Source organism: Argiope bruennichi, chromosome 11, assembly GCF_947563725.1.
Source record: "Argiope bruennichi chromosome 11, qqArgBrue1.1, whole genome shotgun sequence".
In the NCBI taxonomy this organism is placed as follows: domain Eukaryota; kingdom Metazoa; phylum Arthropoda; class Arachnida; order Araneae; family Araneidae; genus Argiope; species Argiope bruennichi.
The window spans coordinates 24,415,604-24,441,792 of NC_079161.1; the positions used below are offsets into that span (position 1 = coordinate 24,415,604).

The 26,189-nt window shown below is 33.7% G+C and overlaps 2 protein-coding genes across 2 annotated transcripts in view; one reads left to right on the forward strand and one right to left on the reverse strand.

Annotated features, from left to right (window-relative positions):
* LOC129957014 (chymotrypsinogen B-like) overlaps nt 1-1,707 on the reverse strand; it is a 64,685-nt gene extending 62,978 nt beyond the window's left edge. The window contains exon 1 of the mRNA XM_056069121.1: nt 1,642-1,707. The gene's annotated coding sequence lies outside the window, so the exon portion shown is untranslated. The remainder of the gene's footprint in view (nt 1-1,641) is intronic.
* Nucleotides 1,611-26,189, forward strand: part of LOC129957012 (cytochrome P450 3A24-like) — a 51,969-nt gene continuing 27,390 nt past the window's right edge. Inside the window, exons 1-6 of the mRNA XM_056069118.1 lie at nt 1,611-1,724; nt 9,440-9,536; nt 12,123-12,175; nt 14,439-14,535; nt 18,890-19,039; nt 21,489-21,726. Of these exons, the coding sequence (XP_055925093.1) occupies nt 1,678-1,724; nt 9,440-9,536; nt 12,123-12,175; nt 14,439-14,535; nt 18,890-19,039; nt 21,489-21,726 (682 nt within the window). The 5' untranslated portion in view covers nt 1,611-1,677. The remainder of the gene's footprint in view (nt 1,725-9,439; nt 9,537-12,122; nt 12,176-14,438; nt 14,536-18,889; nt 19,040-21,488; nt 21,727-26,189) is intronic.

Sequence of the window (26,189 nt, forward strand, 5' to 3'; positions counted from 1 at the left end):
ATTCTGAGAATGGATAACATATATTCTATTCTTAAAATGTGAGCACCCATTTTGGCACCTTTAAAATTTCTAAATTAAATTTCAAAAGAATTACAATCCAATCAAATTTACGAATTTTGAGAATGGATAACGCATACTCCATTCATAAAATATGTGCGAACCAATTCCGGCAGGTTTTAGATCAAACGGTCATTTCTGAGATCGCCAAGAAAGAAACTTGGTGATGTAAGAAGTCATTCCAGTAAACTTGTTGACGCGTATATAGTTTTTCGATCAAAAGTGGTCTAAGTATCTGCTGAATCACTTTCGTTTTGATAAAATATTTCATTCTAGGAGGACACTCGAACTCGTTATTTTGATAACGGCATGATGTTTATTACCGTTGAATGCGTTGATTATTATCTGAAAAAAAATATATTAGTTTGGGCTTGTTCATATTCTTGGCTTCTTTATATTTGTTTTTATTACAATATATATAAAAAATATTGAAATGCAGTATGTATCTTTTATTAATTCAGCTTTAACTTTTTTCATATTTAATTTTTAATCACTTTCTTAAATACAGTTAAAATACACGATTTTAAATTCGTAATTTACAAATCGGTATAAAATAATATAAAATTTTGAAATATTCATCATAAAGCAACACTACACTTTTTAATTTCTTTTATGCTTAGTATAGAGAAAATACAGTAATCGTCAAAAAATTGGAACTCAAAATTTTGACGAATCTCCCCATTTTAAACCGCCATGAGTTCGAAAACCCTATTTTTTGAAAAATGTCCGTCTGTCTGCCTGTGACAAAAATAACTCAAAAACGCTTTGAGTTACACAGTTGAAACTCAGCATACAGTCTTTGCACCAAATTTGAAGTTTTTCTATCAAATTTTGAGTAAAATCGGATCAGAGAAAGTTCATTTGTCCGGTTTTTCAAATGTCAGTTAACACGATAAGTACAAAACGAAGAGAGCTAGATAGATAAGATTTGGTACACATATTTAAAATCTATAGTGTAAACAAAATTTACTGTCAAATTTGAAGTCGAATCCAGCGAGAGATTGATGATTTGTCGGTCTTCGCTTTCAGAAACATGTAAACGCAGTAATTCAAAAATACAATGTATTAAATATATCAAACTGGCCAAACAATTTTATGATTGCAAAAGCATTTTGTGTCAAATTTTTGCTTCAATCGGTTCCAAAAACGTGTCTAAAACCCAAATTCGGTTTTTAGATACTATTAACCGCATTCCAGGAATTAATCGCCAAAAAAATCGCCAAGGATGACTCGACAGATTCAGTCAAATCTCTAAATTCACACCAAAAGTGAATATTTCGTAACTATTGTACGCCACTGCCATGTAAGGCGTCCTCTGATTTGACAAGCTTATTAGAGAGTATGCGAGGAAGTTTGGGGACCACTTCCGCTATTTATTTCCATATATAAATTCTTTACATAAACAAGATAAAAAACTAGAAACAAACACTTGTTTTCGGTATACTAGAACTTTGAAATATTCCTCTCTCTGAAAAACGCCTTGTCACAATGATAAGATAGAAAGATAATTTTTTATGTTCCACATAATTTAACGTCACTTATCACTAGATTGTTTCAGCTAAAATTAATGATAAAAACACTTACGGGTGATGCCTCCTCTGTCAGATCTTAACTGGAACCATGTGGACGTTGACGATCATCGCTGTTGCCATAGTTCTATGGCTGATGTAAGTGTAACGAATTTCATTTTGTATATTTTTTATCAATAAGGCAAGATTTGGATCTTTGAATATTCGATATAATTTTTTTTTTACAAAGATAAGTGTAAAACGGCAACTATTGGCGAAAGTTTTCAAGGAGTATTTTTGAGGCTCCAATGCAGATTTACATGTTGTTTATAATTTTAAATTCTCATTTTTTCACATGACTAAATAAATAAATAATAGCTAGAAATATATAAAAATGCAATTGAAGTGTTTATTATTTTACTGGAAGTTTAAAATTACATAAAGAAATCATTTCATCTGTCATAAAAATGAGTGAAAATACTCATACTCTCTGATAGGATTTTACATCTTTTCCTTTCGGCAACGTATGCAGTGGATTCCAAAATCACATTGTCGTTGTTCATTTGAAGTGGCTTATGTAGATATAGAACTCAATTGATGATGCATAAATGCTTGTCGAATTTCCCTTTTTACGTTGCATTTAAAAATAGCATATCTTTCATACAATGAATATATATTAAAAAGTTTTAAGCAAACGATGAAAAGTTATTAAAATACTTTCGTTATTAAACTGAAAATTTTCGTATTACCATCATATAAACATAACTAACTAATAACTACAACTAACTAATTAAAATAGTCACTGAACTATAATAAATTAAGCCATCACATAAAGTATCGTTATATATAATTTTTAAATCAATCAATTGTTCGATCAATTTAAAATTCAATTAAAAACAATTAATTTAAAAAATAATTTATTGCCTTAAAGCAAACAAAATTTTGATGTGAAGTTTTAAATTAAAAAATAAAATACGTCTCATGATCAAAAGAAATTGTATTTTAAAAGTCACACATGATATTTATTTATCTAAATGATTGAAAAAAGCATATGTTCAGAGTATTAAATAACTCGGCAATCATTTATTTTGCTGTTCTTCTTACATCAAAGAACAACAGAGAGATAAGTTTATTCATTATTTTATCTGACTGTTAATGTAAAAAATGTCCAGACGCAAACTTTTTTTTTTTTTTTTTGATATGACAAACATCGTCAATAAAGAAAGTTAAATTTAGAAATAATATTTAATATTATAAAAAATTAGTTTTAATAAATTATTTCTCTTTTTGAAGATTTGAACTTACAATTTTGGAGATGTTGTTTCGAGATTTATAAATCGAATTTAAATTTTAAATGTATAAAAAATTGCGCTTATTGCTTTTATTACAGTGGTTTAGTCCATGGTAATACCGGCACTGTAATAAACTCCATGTCATAAGTATAGGCATTACCGCTGGTGATTTATATTGGAAGAAAAAGGAATTTTTTCTAAAATATTATATTCATAATTTCTATACAAAAGATATAAACTTATTTAATAGGTTTAAAATTTGCGATTATTACTTTTTTAGCTAGTTAAAGAATTGCTTATTAAAATACCCCATGTTTATTTGAAAATTATCTGTATGTTATTTTTGTTATGTAAGCAAACGACGTATTAAAAATGATTAAGAGCGACTTGTCCTTGTATTATGTAAACAATGATTTACCCTTCGTACTCGGATGTCTCCTCTCAGGCACAAGACAAGATAGTGCGGCATTTTGTCATTTTATTTATTTATTTATTTTAATTCTTTAAAATGTCGTAAGAAGATGTAAATAAATTTTTACGAGGAAATTCAAATTAAAACAATTATATGAGTTTATTTTTTAGTATTAGGTGAAGAATTAATATATAATTATTTTTCCGCATACAAAGAGTTAATCAAAAATAAACATAAACAAGAGAAATAGAATACAAAGAAGAATTATGCTGTGTTTATACTCGAGTAGTAGGCAGCGCATGCTTAGAAACGGACTGATCTATGTTTGCCACAATTTCATAAGATAGATTCAGGTATTCCATGCTTGGCTATCAATTGCCGTTTTGGCGTCCCAGAATTTGTCTTTTTTATTGCGTATCGTATTAAAATAATTACACAAGAAAGCAAGGTAAAATAAAAAAAAAAGGTCAACATACCTAAATTTGGAAAGCTATAGAAAAAAAAAAAGGCAAATAAAATGAAAAAAAAAAAATCCCCTCAACTTTGCATTAGAAAGTACAAAAAGCAAAAAATTTTGGAATTAATCTATGATAAGTGATCAATTTTTTTCATCCCCCCCCCTCGCCAAGTTCTAAAAACGCATGGGCAGTAAGAAAAAAATACAATACAGTGGTATGTTGTTGTCCAGTCGGGGCAAGTACTTGCCATGGACCGAACAACATTTTTCAAGCTTTCTAGGCATGCGCTGCCTACTGGCCGTCTTATAACTGGCCGAGTGTAAATGCGTCATGTTTATTTCACATCATAGCAGTGATTAACAGTCGAAGAATGTAAAAGTGTAATATGCAGGTATTTATAATTTAATTTAGTATGGTATATTTAAAGCTTGAAAACTCGCAGTCTAATATCACATTTATTATCACATTCATCGCATTCTCGTATCTTATTTTTCCTACATACATCAATAAAAGATCGTGATTTGTTTCTTTATTTAATTTGTAAAGTAATGAAAAATATTTTCCGTTGAGTCTTTACGGGTTGATGTTTTTATATATATTTCATGAACATCTGGACTCTAAAATTCAGCTGAAATTTTGCTATTGATATTGTTTTATTGGTTTTTATTTTGAGTAGATAATATGCATTCCAAAAGCACATATGAATCAAGTGAAAAAAATATTTATATATCATTTGTTGTCCCGAGGATTACATTTTGTCTAAACAATCGAAATTAGATGCAAGATCATCAATAAAATGCAGTACAATAAAAGTAGCGGTTTCTATTTAGAATTTCACCAAAGATATCGCACTTAAACAATTTATCTCCGCTGCAATAATCTGATAAAAGCAGATATTTGTTTTCTTCATCAAAAACGAGATATCAATGAGCAATACAATTCTTTAAGCTGTATGCTAACTTTATTATCGTTCCCTTGCCAACAATTTTACTCTTATTTTAATATTATTTTTTTTTGTCTTTTCAGCAATATATTTTTCTATAATAAATAAGTGCAAGAATTCTGAGTTCTCTTTATGACATTTATGTCTGTTTAACCCTTTAAAGGGCCATTTTTTTTCTAGTCATATTATGTTAAAATATTTTTAGGCTTAAAATTAGAATAAGAAAAGGGTGATTAATTAATTAATTTGGTTAATTAACAATTAAGTAACAAATCAAGACACATTATTTTATGTGAGATAAAGAACTGAAGCATCTTTCTAAAAAAATTTGTCAGAACTTATGTCAACCTACATAAATTCATACAAAGATTGATAAATTTGGTGGGAAGCATACTTCCCACGACCTTAGAAAGGGTTAAACAACTTTAAAACAGCAGATCTTTTGCTTGGCATTGTAAAAAAGTTAGAAAAGAAACGTAAATTCCTGAATTCCGTGTAATAAACTTATGGATTTTAAAAATAAACTTTACCGCTGTACGCATGATATTTGATGAGTTTGTAAATTGTGCTTATTATTTTCTATTCCTCTGATTCTGAGGTCCTAAACATATTGAATTATCTTCTTTTGGGGATGTTATTTTCTATACTCGATTTGTTTTCACTTCAGCTATTCGAATTAGATTTTAAATTCATCTAATATGCTCACAAATTGCAGCTTCTTCGAAATCATTCTGAGAAGGGCAACATCTGAACTTTTCATTGAAAGGAACCGCGAACTGTAAGACTTGTAAGAAATAGGGCTATTTTTAGATAGTAGGCAGACTTAACATACAAAAAAAATCCTTTGAAATTCTTTTTCGTGCAGTTTATCATGTTTTTGTTAATTGTATGTGGTTTTACAATGCTCAAAGCCGATGAAAACAGCAGAAGTGGTCTCCGCAAAACTTTCTCGCACACGTCAGAGAACGCCTTGCATAACACTGCATACAATAGTTACGAAATTTTTGGCGTGAATTTAGCAATTTTACTGAATCTACCGTGTCATCCTTGGCGAGTTATTTGGCGATAAATCCGTGGCATGCGGTTAATAGTATCCGAAAATCGAATTTGAGCTTTAGACGCGCTCTTTTTTCAACCGATTGAAGTAAAAGTCCGACACGGAAACTACAATTACAGTTGCAAATCCTATACCAAATTTGATATATAAATCATTGTATTTTTCAGTTATCGCGTTTACATGTTTCTGACAGTACAGACCGACAGACGATCAATCCCTGGTTGGATTTATATCAAAATTCGATAGCCATCTGGACTATGGGTGTTAAATCTGTGCAATCGAATTTTATCCATTTAGCTCTCTTCGTTTTATAGTTACCGAGTGAGCTTACATTTGAACAGTCAGCTACATAAATTTTCTCTGACTGGATTTTGCACAAAATTTGACAATAATCTACATATTTGCTCTAAAATCAATATACCGAATTTCATCTATCTATCTCAAAGTGTGGGCTGGTGATAAGGTCTCAGCTTGTGAGCCGTAGGGTTTCAGGTTCGTGACCCGATTCCACTGAATAACCGTCGTGTAAGGGGGTCTGTTGCACATTAAATCCGTCAAAGCAAACGTCCTCCCGCTGGTGTGGAGAGGGGGGTGCCAGCTCAGGTGTCGTCCTCGTCATCTGATCGCGGTTCAAAATGACGAGGTCCGTCCTAAAATAGCCCTAGTGTTGCTTCAGAACGGGACGTTAATATAACTAAACTAAACTAACTCAAAGTGTTTCTGAGTTATCTTTGTGTGGGACAGACAGACAAACAGATATAATGCGAAAAAGGCGTTTCTCGAACTCAGAGAGATTTAAAATGTAAAGATTCGACAAAATCTAGATTAAAAAAAAAAATTTTTTTGACGATTACATCTTGTTGTCTTACATGAATATTTTATATTTCATATGCGGGAAAGTAAAAATGGTAAGGGAACAAATCTAATCCAATTCGTTTGCTAATTCCCTCAGCCAAATAATTTGTGCGGTAATCACAAGAGGTGCTGTTATTTGTAAACCATTCCATGAAGGTTTCAAGCTTCAATCGGCGCTCGTATATATTTTTCAAATCCTGCAAGCTGGATATATCCGGCGTACAACACCGAGAATAATTATTCGGAATTCGGATATATATAGAAGAAGGGCGAACTCAAAATTCAATTCTTCATTTAAGAATAATCAAATTCGTGGGCACCTTAAAAACATTCCTTAATTTTACGAAATATGAAGAAGATATTATGATCATCGAAAAATGCGGATCTAGACTTTGACGAACCTCCACGTTTCCGACCTTTCGAGTTAGGGAAATCAATATTTGACATAATATCTGTCTGTCTATGAACATAATAAATCAAAACCATTTTGAGATAGACAGATGAATATCGATTTCTATCAAACTTAAAATGTAATCCAATCCAGATGGTGAAGGGGATTCTATCATAGTGTTACGAATCTTTGATGTGGCTTTCCAGCATAGTGGGTTCCATAGGAGATCCCAGAGCTTGGCGACGAATTTGGCGACTTTGGCGCCAAAATAGATTATACCCGAAACATCGAGAATTTTCCCGCCGTCCAGTAGGAACGGAGACACGCCTCGAACGTTCCTGATTGGTTGAGAGGCTTCTAGCCTCGCCTCCTAAGACCTATAAAAGGAGCTGCAGCTGCCGAGGAGTGACGGTGAATTGGGTCGTGAATTATGTAGTGGTAGTCGAAGAGTCGTGCACCAGTCGTGGACCAGTGGAGTCGAAGAGTAGTTGGGATCGACTGTAAAGAACTGGCCTTCCAGAGATAAGCGGAGCAGCGACTGAGTGAAGCTAGTGCTGAACTAAGCTGTGCGCTACTGTCTGCAGTAGAGTCTGTTGTATGCTGCTGTTTATGCTTTTTTGTATGCTGCTGTGTATGGTGTTGTATGCTGCCCGTCTCGGCTGAAGATAATCGTCTTCTGTGCTATATATAGTTGTCGTCTTTGTGCTGTCCTGTGTGTCTTCGTGTAAATAAACGTCGTTGTTTTATTCTCTACTGCCGCCTGGTGATTGAGCGTTCTTCACACTATAAAAGTTCTTCACACGTTCTCCCTCTGTCCAAACGAACCCCGATAAATTTCATAACAATAGCAAAACGAAAAGGGTTACATGGATTTATTATTTACAATGTAGGTTTTTGTAAAATTTTTAACCGAATCTATCGAAGGATTAACCCTCTATCTGTATTTTCTCATGCATGTTTACGCAATAACTCTTAACTGCAATGACTTGAAATAAGGCTATCTGGTATATGATCTTGTAACTACAATTGCAGCTCCAAATTTTAGTTTCAATCGGCCAGGAAAAAAGCGTCAAAAATACACTTTCAAAGGATAGCAACTCAGTGAAAAATTCAAGCCAATTGAACCCTTTGAACTCGGAAAAGTAATTAGACGCATAATTTTTCACCTAATACAGAGATTTGTGTATTGCTCTGTGTTGTTGTTGTTGTCGTGTCTATGCATACAGTGCTAGTGCAAAATATTAGAGTCCTACAAAAGCCTTGGTGACAAGATCTGCAAGTTCTGGAGCCCGATGGCTATGGAGGATTTCGATTGGGGGTGCTCCAAGTTGAAAGAGGGAACCGATAATGGCCTGGCAGTCAAAAACGTGATCTGGAGTGAGTTGCGAATGGGGACAGTACTTGCAGATGGGATAGGATTTTATATTGGTTCGTGAGATCTTCATGCCTTTGAAATGTCCAGTACGTAGCCTAGCTATTGTAGAGGAAAGGTTTCTTGGGCAGTTTAGATCGGGGATTGTTGCCTTGCTAAGATGCTGGTTGTAGATCCTTCTCCTAGCGGCAGCATTCGCATCTGCACAGGTGACTACTCGAGGTTGGTCTTCGTCGCGTGCTTCCTTTGCAAGGGCATCTGCACATTCGTTCTCCTCGATTCCACCATGAGCTGGGATTCACTGGAGAGTGCAAGATATATTTTGTAAATGGGGAAGGGTATTCATTTCTTGCGTTATTGTTGTTTTACCGTTATGTATGGCTTCGAGTGCTGATTTTGATTCTGAGAAAATCACAATTTCTTTTATTGAGTCGTTTAGAGAATGAGAGCGGAAATGGGTAAGAGCCTCTTTAATAGCGATTCATTCGCTTGTGAAGTTTGAAGCAATTTGGCCAGTGGGTATTTTGAGTTTGATGTTATATCCTGAGGGGTAAATGATGGAGATACCAGCGCCGCCTCTGTTACAATCAATATCAGAGGAACCATCTGTGTAGACTATAGCGCTGTTTTCACTGGAAAGTGAACGAACAGCGTCTTCACCTTTTTGTAATAAAACTTGGGTTGGTACTGCTCTGTAAAATAAATATATGTAATTGTTTTAAGTTGAATTTCCTCGAAAAATGAATCAACATTTTTTACCATTCAGTAGGCATTTTTAACAATCAAAAGGAAAAAATAAATAAATAAAACGTCAAAATGATGCACCATTTTGAATGGTGAGTGAGAGGCACCATCCGAGGACAAAAGGTTAATATTTCGTAACTATTACTAAAATACGAGTTATTTTCCTAAAATTGTAAATTTATCCTTCCCCTTTCTGCTGTCCTTTTTTTTGAAAAATGTCAGTACCTTCTGTCTGTCTTTGCTCGTTTTTTATTGAACACTCTTTTCGTATGTTATATTCTCAAATCAATTTAAATTCGCGAATCTGTAATAATAACATAATAAAACAGCATTATTTGTTCTTTCTATAGATACAGGAAACGATGTTTCTCCGTTTTAAAAGAGATGGGAGTGCCTGGACCGGAACCAAATATTTTGTTTGGAAATATGCTGGAACTGGTCATTAAAGTAAGTAGGATAGCATTTATAATCTTCATGGGCAAAATCAGAAATTTTGAAACGTATATACCATGTATTTTAAGATATACATATTCCTTAACGAGGCTCTCCGCTTTTTGAGATGCCGGGTTCTTTATAAGTATATTTAAGTTGTATTTTCAGTATGTATAACACTTGCTCATTGGGACAAATGTCTTGTAAGGTATCCAAATGCAAGCCTTAAACTATAGCTTATGCCTTAAATCCAGGACTGCATGTGGATAATCAAAGATCTCTGTAATTCGAAGTGACAAATTAACGAACTTGACCATTTTGATTCATAGCTTGAAATAATGTGCATGTATATTACATTGGACTAAAAAAAACACATTAATGAGTAATGGATAACAATTGGAAAAACATTAACAAAGGGAATAGGACAGGATAGATATGCTTGAACGTAGGCTAGTGACATGGTTTTTAGCTTTTCTAATGCATATAATAAACAGTTAATCCATTATGAGGAAAATTCTAAATAAATAATAGGATATTCTTGTTTGTATGAGATTTACATGCAGCAAATTATTGTTTATTTCGTATATTTCACATGATTAATGCATGTAAATTTATTTAAAAATTTATATAAATAATGTTATTTTTCTATCACTTATGCAAAATTCGCACACATTGGACTCGTGATCTATCACATAATTGTATGGGTGGAAATTTTTAAAAATTATTTTTTTCAGTAATTACCCCCCTTTCCAATTAATTATCAAAACAATATTTTTAATGCAATTTTTTCATCATAAGTCTATGTAATTTGCTAAGGATTTATTTATAGAATATATTCATCAATCTACCGACAGGAATATTTCTTTCTTTCATAGCCCAGAGAGTCATCCTCTGTTCTTCGTTTATTAGAATTTTATTTTTCAGTATCCTCTGTTGTTGTTGTTTCTAATGGCATTTGTCATAGACAAGCCCACTGACTTTAGAAGTCAGTGATTTTAAGCCAAGGGTGCCTCTCTTGTTTTTCCAGTAGCGCCATCTAGGGCCATGAGTACGACTTAGCTACACACACTTCACAACCTTTTTTACGGTAGGGGCTCCATTCATGCATTTCATTCACATATCGTAAATTAAATCTGAATCAAAGAACGATCACCCCTGTTCTAGTACCCCCAATGGTGTTATCTCGACATGGAGGACTTTGTGACCACGACAGATTTATACGTGTGCCAGCCACCATACACACAAGGAGTCTTCGGCCGGCGGGTTTAGAACTCGCAACCCAAGTGACACGAATCCAACGCCCTACCAACCAGGCTATCCAGGCTTCAGTATCATTTAAAATAGTTAAACGAAACACCACTATTTTAAAGTAAATAATATTTTTAAAAAAAATATATACATAGGCTTGCATGCATGAAAATGTAACTTATAAATTTACACGTTGCAGTATTTATGTTCTCAAAAGTGTCCTAAAAAGAGTTTCTACAGCATGTTTTTATAAATAAACTGAAAAAAAAAAAGATATATTTACTTCATAAAATTGTGAAAACCAAAGTAGGATTGTGAAACATGAAGTACTGGTAGAAGTACTGTAAATTCGATGGAATCTTATCTAATTTCATTGATTATCTTAAATATTTTTAAGTTTCATAGAATAGTTAAGAATTTACTGTAGCATGTTTATAATAGGTTTGATATTCGTATAGGATAGTTAGAGAATTATTTTATTATTTTTATTATAAAGAGTAAACTTATTTTTATCTTCTCTTAGTTTTAAACTTTAATATGCTTCACAATTCATAATCATAAAATATTTGGATTTTTTTTTTTTTTGGAAATTTGACTTTAGATGGCGCCACGTATTCGAAATTTTAATTTAATTAAAAAAATTTCTGACTAACATTAAATGAGTTCTGAAATTATTTAAACATTGCATTCTTACTAGCAATGCGCAACAGTGTAAAAATTTTAGAACTATAAACTATAAGAGAGTGAATAAAACTTCCATTTCAAAAACTCTCTACAAAACCGATACTATCAAGTTAACCCTTTAAAGGGCCATTTTTTTCTAGTCATATTATGCTGAAATATTTTTAGGCTTGAAATTAGAATAAGAAAAGGGATTCATTTAGCTTATTAGATAAATTTAATTTGATTAATTCATTAATTAGGTTAATTAATAATTAAGTAACAAATCAAGACACATCATTTTGTGTAAGATAAAGAACTGAAGTCTCTAAGTTTTTGTCTTTCTAAAAAAATGTGTCAGAACTGATGCCAACCTACGTAAATTCATACAAAGATCGATAAATTTGATGGAAGCATACTTCCCACAGGCCCTAGAAAGGGTTAAGCTGTGAACCACGGTTAAGCAAAGGAGTAAAAAAATATACTACGGACTCTTGAACACTGGTTGTAAAGACTTTATTAAAAAATTATAATGATGCAAAAAAAAAAAAAAAAAAAAAATTCTAAGTACTCCTGTTTTTAAAATTAATATGCGTAAAAATTTACATCGAATTTTATTTTATAATCACGATATTTTTTAAATATGATTGCCAGTTTTAGAATGAAAATAATTCATTTTTTTCTTATTTTCAGACACCCATAAAATGTCACGAAGAGTGGTTTAAAAAATATGGAAATATTGTGGGGTAAGTAATTAGGCATGTTTTGAGCTCGGAACTATATTTTTTCACTACTTTGTTGAGAAATAATCAAAAAATTACTCCATCCTTGTTTCTGCAATGTCTGGATACAATGCCTGGATTGCAAATAGTAATTTCAGAAACTGTTATAACAAGTAAGAGTGCAAGACGAATGGCACATGAAAGGACCCTCTAGACGCAGGTTTGACTCATTATCGATTATAACCTTGTGGTGAATAGCATATAAGCCAGTAACAGCCCTGCTACCCGAGCAATTGCTTTTGTATCATGGTCATGTTACTGGACTGCGAACCACAAGGTTCCAGGTTCTATCCTCGCTCATACCAATCCACCAAATTGGTGACCTCGGACGATGAACCTTCAACCTTCGTAAAGCTGTTGTGGCGCCATCTATCCGCAACCAAAGTCGTCAGATTCACTTGCCTCAGTAAACCAAAGTTGTCAGACTCACTTGATGCAGCAACATAAAGCCGTCACACTCACTTGGCGCATCAGCAACCACAAAACGCTCGCCATAACGCTTGGCGCTACTCAACTGGGTACAGGCCCATTAAGACAACGGCTAAATACATCACCACTCAACAGCCATATCGTTCGTCTCACCTCCGACTCACTGGAGGGAGAGTCTGTGGTGAATAGCATATAAGCCAGCTAACAGCCCTGCTACCCGAGCAATTGTTTTGGTATCATGGTCTTGTTACTGGACTGCGAACCACAAGGTCCCAGGTTCTAAGGTGTGTTTCAAATTTTTAGGGACACCATATAAAAACATAAAATCGAAATAATTTTTACCTAATATCTGTAAAAACTTCTTTGAAAAACATGAAAAATTAAATATAATAAAAAAATCTAAAATAATTAAATAAATATCAATGCTAATAAAAGAAGAAATTACAAAAAAAATTCCAAATTTGTGTTTCAAATTTTTAGGGACAGCTAGATGAGATGGTATATAAATTCAAGTTAAATCTTTATTATTGCTCATTTTCATTTACTACCAGTTGTTTTAATAACTTAAAAAGCTTATATTGAAAACGTCCTCGTTAGTACTTAATTTTTTGCCGAAGAAATATGGCTAAAGGGAAATGGTTATCAGATTTAGATCTGTCAAAAAGTTAAATCAGAAAGATGTTCGATATGCCATAATAAAAACACAGAAAAAAGTTTCATGGAGTTATTTGTAAACTTGACGAAAATATTAGCGATTAAAATTATAAATTTTCTTTGACCTGAAAAAAAAGAGGGGTTGAGCTAAATTTGAAATATGACTTTCTAAAATTGAAAAATATATGTATTTGTAATATATTAAACTATGTACTCGCGCGAACTTACGTAACTTGAAAAATTCTACGATAATACAGGATAAAACGTTTTACAATTTTAGACTTTTTTTTTTTTTATGTCACAAATTTATAATTTTAATCGCTACAGATAACTCCATGAAACCTTTTCCTGTGTTTTCATGATGGTATAGCATACATTTTCACAACTGGACCTTTTCGGCAATCTTTTATTTTCGAATTATTTTTCATAATTTCCTTATTTTGCCGGTAGGGGCCGCTGTAAAGGTATCAATAAATTCAGTATAGTTACTCTACAATAAGTACGCGTTACTTTCTTGGCTACATGAAACAGTGTTTTTAATTTAAAGGGCTTAAAGGACAGATCTTCTTATATAATCAGAAATAAATGTTTTTTGATTCAGCAATATGATTATTCATACAATTTTGGGCTCCCTTTTTTTGAAGTTTTACGTTTAATTAACTGGATTAAAAACTAAAAAGAAAGACATTATAAACTTCCTTAAATGGATTTTATTTAATTGGATAAAAGATACGGAAAATTATTCTTCAAATGAAAGTTTTGCTCAGTATTTATTCACGATGGGCAACATAAATGATAAAAATTAGTGGGGATAGTTATTACCCCCCCCAATCTCTTTTCCTTTTCTTTAAATATTTTAAAAACATTTTTAACATAGTTCTCATCTAGGATTCAGAAAATGTTTGACACACTTTTATATAAAACTAAATACTGACATGCAATTTACATTTCAGTAATTGTCCAATTATTATTAACTATTTTATTTTGTAAAATTAACGGTTTTAAAAACTGAGCTTGTTTTGAAAATCAGACATGTGATCAAAATATTAGGGAAAATTTCTAATTGTTCAAAAGTAAATCTGTAATTTTCCAAATATTTATTTCTTTTCTATTAAAGACTATTTTCATATCTTTTCTCTCGCAGGTATTATTTAGGAACTAAGCCCGTAGTTTTAGTAGCTGACGTGGAGTTGTTGAAGAAGATCCAAGTTTCAGACTTCCACAAATTTATAAATAGGCCAGTAAGTAAAAAAGAAATTTTTAGTACTAAAAATAATGTTTAAAATTTTATTTTATTTTTATTTCATATAAATAGTTTAAGACTTTGATGCTCTGTGGGTGCCTTATTTATGTTTACATAAATTTTGCATCTTATTTATAATGATTCTTGAAGTCTCTGTTTTTTAATCGTCACTCAGGATCAATGGCGTTTTGGAACAAACTTTTGCAGATATTGATTGAAGAAATAGACCTTCATATACCATTCAATTTGAAAAAGAGCATCGCAATAAGACGCTTCGTACTTTTATTTCTTTGAAGCACAATGTCACATTTGTAAAGTTTTCTGAAAGAAAAAAACTCTGATCTAAGTTGAGTGGAAAAAATAATAAATATGTTTTCTTAATTGTTTTTACAAAATAAAGAAGTATTTTCGCTCAAAACTATATATTTCAGATAGCGTGACACATGGGTGATTGTCAGAAATATCTTCTGACTGCTAAGAAATGTATATCCCTATTAGCACAAAATGCCCAACAACATTGTTACAATATCTTTAAAATATTGGGTGGTATTCAAAATTTCGGACAATATTGTGGAGATGCACATTATCTTATGCTAATAGAGATTAGAACATATATATTGTTACGAAATTTCCGGGGTTCGTTTGATAGTGGGAGTTATATGGTGTGGAGAAAGCTCAATCAGCAGGAGGCAGTAGAAAATAAAACAACGACGTTTATTTACACGAAGACACACAGGACAGCACAAGGACGACAACTATATACAGCACAAAAGACGATTATCTTCAGCCGAGACGTGCAGCATACAACAGCATACACAGCAGCATACAACAAGACTCTCTACTGCAGACAGTAGCTCACAGCTTAGTTCAGCACTAGCTTGACTCCGTCGCTGCTCTGCTAATCTCTGGAAGGCCAGTTCTTTACCGTCGATTCCGACTACGACTGGTTCACGACTCTCTTCTCTGTCGCTTCCGACTACGACTCAATTCACGACCACCGCGGCAACTACAGGCTGCTTTTTTTATAGGTCTCAGGAGGCGGGGCTAGAAGCCTCTCAACCAATCAGGAACGTTCGAGGCGCAACTCGGTTTCTACTGGACGGATCGGGAAAATTCTCGATGTTTCGGGTATAATCCATTTTGGTGACAAAATCGCCAAATGGTGGCCAAGCTCTGGAACCTCCTATGGAACCAACTATGCTGCGAAGCCGCATCTCAGATTCGTAACAATATGTTCTAATTACTTCTAGGAAGAAGATTTCTCCAAAAATATATAAGCTATCATACTATTTTTTTAAAAAAATTCCAAATGAAATGCAGAGCATATTTTGATTGCCATAATAGATAGAAATGCGCTTTTCCAATCGTCTTGTTCGTATTCAGCAACGTCAGGTAATTCTGACGTACTGTCTTCTTGAAATCCACGCCATTGGTTACACATATTTGTAGGATAGTTCCATTACAACTTTAAGAGGGAAGAAAGAAAAGAATTATTATTGAATATTGATTAGCATTCAAGAGATAACAAAAATTTAAGTAACCTGAGGAGCTATGTATATCTTTCAGCAAACAAAAAAGACAGGCGTTCCCATTTTTGAGTAGCTCAAAAACTAACTGTATCTTTCTTGCATTAAATGATTTTTTTTAAATCACAAGATAGTACATATAATTCAAAATTACCCCAGAATATAATGACCACCTTTTTGAAAAAAATCGATTTTAGTTTCGATATTTACCGCTGGAGAGAGTAGTTATAGCAGCATTGCGATGAAACCAATGCAATTGGCTTAAATAAGCAAACTTCAAGTGCATTTCCTATAAAATTCCATAAAATATCTGCTAATCTTTTTCTAATTGTAGGACATACTATATGAAATTTACTATTCTTTCTTCATTATGCAGTATTGTATAAACCTTACCCCTACGCGAATGCGTGATAAGGAAAAGTAAAAAAAAGTTACTCTTTAAAGAAAATTTATATTGCCATGAAAAATGTTAAATTTATTGAAATAATAAGCATTATAAACCCTTGTAAAAGTTGTTAAATTCGTAATTGCCAACTCAAATTTAATGTCCTCTACGTATGCGCATTCTTATTCTCCCCCTTTCGATAGCTATTAACTCCTCTTCATTGTGATACAATAGAGCAAGAATGTGCTGCCATCTATAGGTTGATTAGAGAGTATGAAAATAAGCTGTTGATTCTAATAGCTTAGATGCATAATGTGTGCCAATCCATAGGAATGGACAGGGAGGAAAAACAACACATTTCTTTAGAGTACTATTCTGGATTTGAGACAGAGAAATAAAGAAGCAATGATTTGCTCTTTGATTATTACCATTTTTCTTTTGAGTACACAACTGCTCTCTTTATAGAGATATAAAATGAAACTCATCACTATTTCTATAATGAGTCATGCAAATATTTATATAAAACCCATTTACATGACTCAGAAAAATCCCGATATTATATTGGCAATATATCAATGAACCAACATAAAAAATGTGGTTCATATTTTGTAAAATGCTGACACTTTGTCGTTATTCTGACATATTCTCTAATATTTAGTTCTGTGGAAGCAAATTCTCGCCATTTCGATGCCATCAAGTGTTTAAAATAAATCTTATTGTGAATAGCTCACTTATAATGGCAGGACATCGTTTCACATGTGTATATCAGATATATTACATTTGGAATGGACGCACCATTGCAGCGACTTATAAGCGTATACATGAAGTCAAACTGATTTTTCAATTCTTAAATAAGTGCATTTAAGAAGTTGTATATTCTGAATGCAGGGAATAATTAAGAAAAAATTTCGCTTAAACATTTTTTTTATAATTATATATATACTTAAATTTATGTAAAGTGAAACACATAATACAAGCTTAGATATTATTACTCTGAAATGAAAATAAAAAATTAACCTCATATTCATGACCTATGCACTTACCTTTCATTTACTATCCGCTGCCGTAAATGTATTAAACAAACTGGTATGCAAATAGCAGTGTCTTACATCATTTTCTTCCACTTTCTTGTAAAGTTTCAGATTGATTTTCGTGCGATATTTACCATCTCATTATAGTTGTCTGAAATTTTTTTTTACTATTAAAGGGAACCAAACATTTATATTATATTTGTATAGATCGAAAAGAGTCCAAAATTTATTTCGTGACTATATAATACTGGTTGCCTTTAACGGTCAGCTTGTTCACCTAGATTATTGACTTTTTGCAGATAAATGATTAATAGGCAGTGCTTTTTTAAATAAAATTTCACTTTTCTTTTTGAAATGATTGAAAAGCTTGAATTCAAATCAATCAGTTTATTTCAAATTTTAAAAAATTGTATGACATAAATGCGGAGTTGAAAATCCTACTACGGATTTAATGATTAGCAAAAGCACGGGATTCATTGTTTTAACGGATGAATTTGAATTCAATCAAAATATTTGAAAACAGATTGTGTATCAAATTGAATTAAAAATATTAAAATTAAGGCAAAAATTATACAGAAATAAATTGAAATAATAATAAAAGTAATTTTTTGAGCATTAAGACTATATATCGTAATAATTGTTTGGAAAAATATAAACATCTATTCAAATAAGCAAGTCATAGCGATTGTCCATCTAACCATGTGTAAGTAATGCTCGAATGAGCTTTCTATTTGAAGCCTATTCTTGATTTCTTATTTATCTTCTTTTTTCTAACTTCTGATACATCGAACCCTCTCCAGGACAATACAGAGTGTTCATTGATTATTGTCGTGGTTTCCGTACCTCATAACTTTCGAATAAAAATATTACGCAAAAACCGATTACGTATTCGTAAAGTACAACTCAAAGAATTTTATTAATGATATTAAAGTGTAAAACTTGCACAATTTGCACTTTGTAGGCATTCAGCTGAAGGCGATTCTTTGAGTTGTACTTTACGAATACATAATTCTTTGAGTTGTAATTTACGAATACATAATTCTTTGTGTTGCAATTTAAGAATACATAATTCTTTGAGTTGTAATTTATGAATACATAATATGAGGTATGGAAACCCCGACAATAATTAATGAATAACCTGTATAATAATGTTTTAAAGCTCCATTCATTAGCTAAGCGAAACGATGAATCCAATGATTAATGAAGAAGTGTGAAATTCGTAGATTGCTTTGTTTACATTTGATTGTTGCCATTCGACAATAAGTAATAAAAGTGATTTAGCGATTTCTTAACTGCGTGCGTTAGCGTTATTATATATAATGATAATAAAATTATTATAGTCTAATATGATGTTATACATAATGTCATATTTTTTTAAACAACTGATTTTATAAAATTTTCTTTTTATAGAATTTATTCAGCGGTCGGCCAGACAGAAAAACTGAAAAAGTCCCTCGAATAGAAGGATTCAGTCAGCAGCTCATATCACTCAGGGACAAGAGATGGAAAGAAATTCGATCCATCATAACGCCATCTTTTACTGCCTCAAAGATGAAACAGGTAAGCTCAAATAACATTGCTGACATTTCTTTAATCTTCCCTGATTCACAAGCTGCTATATCTATTTTCCTACGTCGGTTCAACACGGTATTAAGTAGTTCAATTGCAGAATATTAAGCAATCGAACTATATCAGTCCTATTTCTGGATGAAATGGCTTTGCTAGAGAATCAAATCATGCTCAGCTACTTCATTATCAAATGCGTCACTTCCAATTTAATTATAGAATCTATACTATTTTTTATATATGGCTTGTGCCGGCGTCCTGGCATAGGGGTAGAGCGTTTTCCCTGTGATCTGGGCGTCCCGAGTTCGAGTCCCGATTTGGGCATGGTTGTTCTATCTGTGAGATGTGTGAATGTGCCCTCCTGTAAAAAGAGGTTGTGCAAGCGAATGAGTGATGCGTGAGTAGCAAAGTCGTACTCTTGGCCCTAGTTGGCGCTACTAAAAAAACAAGAGACGCTCCCCCTCCGGCTTAAATCGCTGTCTTCGTAACAGCGAGCTTGTCCGTGGCAAGTGCCATAAGAAACAACAACATATATGGCTTGTAATTATATCACATTTTAGCATAAAACAATATGAATCCTTTGAAAACCGAACAATTTATTGACAAGATAATCCAAATTAAAGAAAGAGTGTTTAAGCTTATCCTGTGCAAAAACCACATACTGAATTCCAACTAAATTTTGTGCATATAGTCTCTTAAGTATACGGTACCGATATGGAGATGACAAAAAAGTCCGTATTTTGGTGAATGGAAGTAAAATGGTGTTGTCATGCCAGTAATTGCATACAATAGAAAGCAATTGAGATCGCTATGGTTAATAATAAATACAGGAAACAATTTTTCATTACTGCTTCTATTTTAAAGACTAGGGCGCTTGAAGTCGTTAACATTACATAGACTGGTTTGATCTACTGCGTAAATAAAGATTATTTTAAAAAAGAACTTTCTGTTTACTAAATATTTCTTTTTTATTAATTATTCTATATATTATCCTTCTATTTATTATTCTTATAATATTTCTATTTTATTAAATATTAGGAATATACAAAAAATATCTTTCAGAAATTACTTACAATTCATTTGTACAATTTGCGTACAAAACTTTCCTGCGCATTTAATGCCTGTAGTTTTTACATGGGAATATTCTCTGTTTAACTTAAATTACCTTTATATATTATGTGAAAACTTATTTCGATTGTAGAATATATAATTAACTATTTTTTCCATCACTTTCTTTCGATTACTTCTAAATCCTACAATGTAATGTAATTATGTTCTCAAACAAATCGTAAGGTGGAAATGAATTGTCGGATCCCCCCATCCCGCTAAAATTCTTCATTTCAATACTTCACAGTATAACATATTGTTACGAATCTGTAATGCTGCTTCCCAGCATAGTTGGTTCCACCATCGGAAAGAATGTTTTAGTCATCTGTACCGTCGCGTCGGAGGTTCCAAAGCTTGGCGACAAACTTGGCGACCATTTGGCAACTTGGCGACGAATTTGGCGACTTTGGCGCCAAAATAGATTATACAAGAAACATCGAGAATTTTCCCGATCCGTTCAGTATGAACCGAGATACGCCTCGAACGTTCCTGATCGGTTGAGAGGCATCTAGCTCCGCCTCCTGAGACCTATAAAAGGAAGCTGCCGCAGCTGCTAGGGCAGAGTAGCCGGAATCGAAAGAAAGAACTGGCCTTCCAGAGATAAGCGGAGCAGCGACGGAGTGAAGCTAGTGCAGAACTAAGGTGTGTGCTACTGTCTGTAGTATAGTCTGTTGTATGCTGCTGTTTATGCTGTTTTGTATGCTGCTGTGTATGCTGTTGTATGCTGCACGTCTCGGCTGAAGATAATCGTCTTCTGTGCTGTATATAGCTGTCGTCCTTGTGCTGTCCTGTGTGTCTTCGTGTAAATAAACGTCGTTGTTTTATTTTCTACTGCCGCCTGGTGATTGAGCGTTCTCCACACCATATAACCCCCACTACCCAAACGAACCCCGGAAATTTCGTAACAATATAAAGTCTTGTTCATTCATGGATTTGAAAACCCTCCGCGCTTTTGCACATACGTCAGGATGCGTTCATTTAGTCAAAATAGAGGTGAAAGGAAAGATAAAAAGAGGAGATGTTTGCATTTAACAATGCAGTGAACTCGGACTATTCGAGGATTTCGAAAGCGAAAAATGATTGCGGAAAACTCGTAATATTATCGGAAAAAGATTCTAATTCACAGCAAAATACTTTCGATTTACTTACAAAATATTTTGATTTTGATGAACAAATGAAAAATCTTTGTCCTTAAAATTTTAGAATGCCGACCCCCCCCCCTTTTTTTACAAAAAAAAAAAAAAAAAAAAAAAAATATGTTAAAAGCCGCTATGATATTGCCAAACATATATTTGATGCCAAAGTGTCACAATCACTTCATTATCTCATTATTTAGATGGCTCCTATCATGAGCAATGCCATCGATTCTCTTGTGGAGAACGTAGAGAAAAAATGCTCCTCTGGGGAACCCTTCAACATTTATCCGATGTATCAAGGCCTCACCATGGATGTGATTGGAAGGACTGCCTTCGGAATTCAAACAGATTCGCAGAACAATCCCGACGACCCTCTGCTGCGGAGTTCTAAAATTCTTTTCTCAGGGGATATTAGGAATCCCATTGCTGTGCTTGCATGTAAGTGCAGTGTTTTTACTAGACTATTTTTTACATATATGAGCCAGAGGGTGTAGTCTCTCCAATATTTTCCTGCACATTTTCTAATCAATTTCCTTGTGTATTATTAACAGCAAGCCACTGGTGAACATTTCCGAAAGAACCTATAAATATGGGAAAGTTGGAGGTGTTGTTACTACTTATGGCACTTGCCATGGACAAGCCCGCTGTTCGAAGACAGCCGATTTAAGCATAAGGGGGAGCGCCTCTTGTATTAGTCGTAGAGCCAACTAGGGCCATAAGTACGACTTAACTACGCACACGTCACACCCCTTCTTACGGGGCGGACTTCATTTACGCATTTCATTCATTCATCCACAGATCGTAATTTAGACCTGAATCAGAGAACGATCACCCCTGATCCAGCACCCCCAGTGATATACTCTCGACATGGAGGACTTTCTGACCACGACCGATTTATACGTGCACCAGCCAACACACACACGGATAGCCTTCGGCCGGAGGGATTCAAATTCGCAACCCAGGGAATGCGCATCCGACGCCCTAACAAACAGGTTATCCTGACCTAATTTTGGGCGTAGCTGGAGGAAATGAAGCCGACGTTTTCAATAAAATCTATACTGAATCCATTTCAGTCCTTGATAAAGTACCATACTATGTTAATACATGGCTTAAATAAATTTTTTTGTTACAAAAATTACCCCCAGTGGTATTACTCTCGACATGGAGGACTTTGTCACCACGACAGATTTATACGCGCGTCAGTCACCAAGCACGCGGGGAATCTTCGGCCGGCGGGGTTTGAACCTAAGAGACGTGAATCCAACGCTCTACCAACCAGGCTATCCCGGTGTTACTGATGATTAATTGCTGGGATGCAGTAAACCGCATATGTGGTTTGGATGCCTTTTTTTCTGACCAATTGAAACCAAGATTCAAAAATCTACAACTGCCGTCAAAAGATCACATAGCAAATTTCCTTTACTTAAATCATTGCGTTTACATGCTTGTAAAATTATAGATAGACATACACCAATTCTTAGACAGATTTGGTTCCAAATTTGATACCTTTGTACTCTTGTTGTTGCTTCTAATGGCACTTGCCATGGAAACGCTCGCTGACGAAGTCGGCGATTTTAAGCCAAAGGAGCGTCTCTTGTTTTAGCAGCGCCAACTAGGGCCAACAGTGAGTCTTAGCTACTCACGCATCCCATTCGCTTGCACAACCCCTTTTTACAGGGAGGGGGGCACATTCACACATAGAACAGATGAAGAACAAACATGCCCGAACCGGGACTCGAACTCAGGACGCCCAGATCACGGGGAAGACGCGCTACCCCTATGCCAGGACGTCGGCCCTATGTACTCTTTACATGTTGAACCTACGTATCAAATTTTATCCATTTAGCTTATTTCGTTTTGTAGTTTTCCTGTTAACTTTGGTAGTAGAAAAGATAAACTTTCTTAAGAACTAATTTCATTCAAAATTTGATAAAAATTTTCTAATTTAGGGTAAAGACCCTATAACAAATTCCACCCATCTGTCTTAAAACGTCTTTGAGTTATTATATGCACAACAGACTTAATTCCAAGAATGTGTTCTCCGTTCTTAGTAAAGTCTGAAATGTAGATTTGATCTCAAAATCAAATTTTTTGAGGATTAGTATATTCCTATACTTTCTCTTTGAATACATTGCACATGAGGAAACAAAACGAAATATCAGGGCTAAAAAATGAACTAAAAAGATAGGTAAAGATATAATTTATGACTGTTCTGGCCAAACATTAAGAAATGTGGTGAACCTTATAAGTCAAATAACAGGTACGAAACACGAGTAATTGCTTTTGTATCGTGGTCATGTTACTGAGCTGCGAACCACAGGGTCCCAGGTTCTATCCTCGCTTAATTCACCACATTGGTGACCTCGGACGATGAACCTTCAACCTTCGTACAACTGTTGTGGTGCCATCTACCCACAACAACCCAAAGTCGTCAGATTCACTTGATGCAGCAATATAAAATCGCCAGACTCACTTGGCGCAACAGCAACCACTCACCCACACACGCTCGTCATAACACTTGGCGCTAAAATATTCAAAAGAGGTACAGGCACATTAGACTCAACAGCTATACATCACCATTCAACAGCTGGTGATTCGAAGTGAGCAGTGGACTGTACTTTTGCTTAAACTTCTTTATTTACACTATATACACTCCTTTTAAGGTGAGTAGATCATATAATACATGGCTGATTGCGGTTGGCTTTGTTAAGCCTTACAAACTGAAGTTGTTTACAGCTTCTGCGGGAGCTGGGGAGCCGATGCGGGTCAACGTTCTAATGAACCCCTGAAAGACTCGACCGGAAGGGCGGGTAAAGAGGTTGCCGTAATTTTAACATTGCCAAATTTGGCGTTAAGTGACATTCGCGTGAACATACCGCCCGACCGTGCAATGTCTCTCAAAAGTACAAAGACGTTGCACACAATACATATAGAAATACAATAAATCTTAAATTGAAAGTTAAATTAACAAATGCAAAATTCAGTATGAAAGAATATATACATAAAGTTCAAATACACATTAAAATACAATGAAGACACTAAATACTACAGAATAACTAAATTCAAAATACTAGATATATAAGTATGCAAAATACAATACAATAAACACAAAATAAATGAACATTTAGGTTTCAATTGGCAATATGGCTAATTTCGTAATTGGGCGTTTATAAGTCCCTTTGGCTGTTTTAACAAGGCACACTCGAATAATATTATCTTTACCATAAAAAACCTTAACAACACGTCCTAACAACCAAGAATTAAGAGGGACATTGTCGTCTTTGACTACTACCATGGTACCGACACTAATGTTGTCCTTTTGAAAGTACCATTTTGACTTTTGCTGTAAATGATTAAGATAATCTCTAATCCATCTAAACCAAATATATTGGGTTATTTTAGTTACCCTTTGCCAACGTTTCAAGGCATTATCAGAAAAATCTGTTAAATTTGGTTCAACAATTGCGGAAATAGGTCTACCAACTAAAAAATGTGCGGGGGTTAAAGCTTGCAAGTCATTTGGATCTGAGGAAAGCGGTGTTAATGGTCGAGAATTTAAAATTCCTTCTATTTGATTTGCTACAGTTAGGAATTCTTCATAAGTCAATTTTAGGTTGCCTACTGCTCTTAAGAAATGAAATTTAAAGGACTTAACTCCTCCCTCCCAAATTCCACCGAATTGCGCCGATAAGGGGGGAATGAAATTCCAATTAATTTTTTCTGAGCTTAGATAATCTGCTAACACATTATCTGGATTACTAACTATCTTGTATAGTCTTTTCAACTCATTATTGGCACCTACAAAATTACGACCATTGTCTGTAAAAATAGTAGAAATTCTGCCTCTTCGTGACATAAATCTTTTTAGGGCAGCTATGAAAGAATCTGATGTTAAGTCTGAAACAATTTCAAAATGTACTGCTCTCATTACAAAACATACAAAAATTGAGGCATAAATTTTTTGAAGAGGTCCTTTTCTTTGAAACTTATTTTTAATAAAAAACGGACCACAGAAATCTACTCCAGTAATATTGAATGGTAACGAAGGATTACAACGTTTTGCGGGTAAATCACCCATTTTTTGAATAGACAGGTGAGGATTATATCGGGAACAAGTAATACAATTATGAACAATACTGCGAGCTATATCTCTGCCCCCAATGGGCCAATACATCTGTCTAGTTAAATGAAGTAAAGTTTGGGCTCCAATATGACAATTTTTAAGATGAATACTTTGCATAATTAATTTGGTAAGGATATGAGTTTTAGGTAAAATAATAGGAAATTTTACCTGAAATGGTATGTCGGCATTTCTAAGTCTGCCTCCTACTCTAATTACATTAGAGTAGGAGGGGATAAACCCCCTAAAAAAGGGGATAAACTTTTTAATTTGCTAGAAGGGTTTACCTGTTTACCACTTGCTAAGTTTTTGAAGTCATCAGCAAGACCATTTTGTTGTACAAGGGAAATTAATTTACATTCTGCTTCCTCGATTTCCTTTGAGGAGAGTGAACCCTTTGTTAAAGCTGCCTAAGAAAAAACACCGTTTTCTTTCGCTTTTTATATTAAAATAGAAAAACGATATCCCACCGGTAAAAAATTCAAACTTTGTTTATTCCATCTTGGGATTGATCTACAAGTTGCCATCTACAAAATGAGACAGCAAAAAATATTTCTTAAATAACGTTGCCATTCTAAAATAAACAAATAAATAAAATAAAATATTAATACATTTTCAACATCCTCCCACCTTTTGATTATAAATAATAATCAAAATATAATACTATTAGTTAAACACAGTTAAGAGATTCAATAAATGGCAACGTTTTACAAATTTTCAATTAATATTTAAATATAAAAATGAAAATTAATGTGAAAATGTCCAATCAAAAAACAAAATA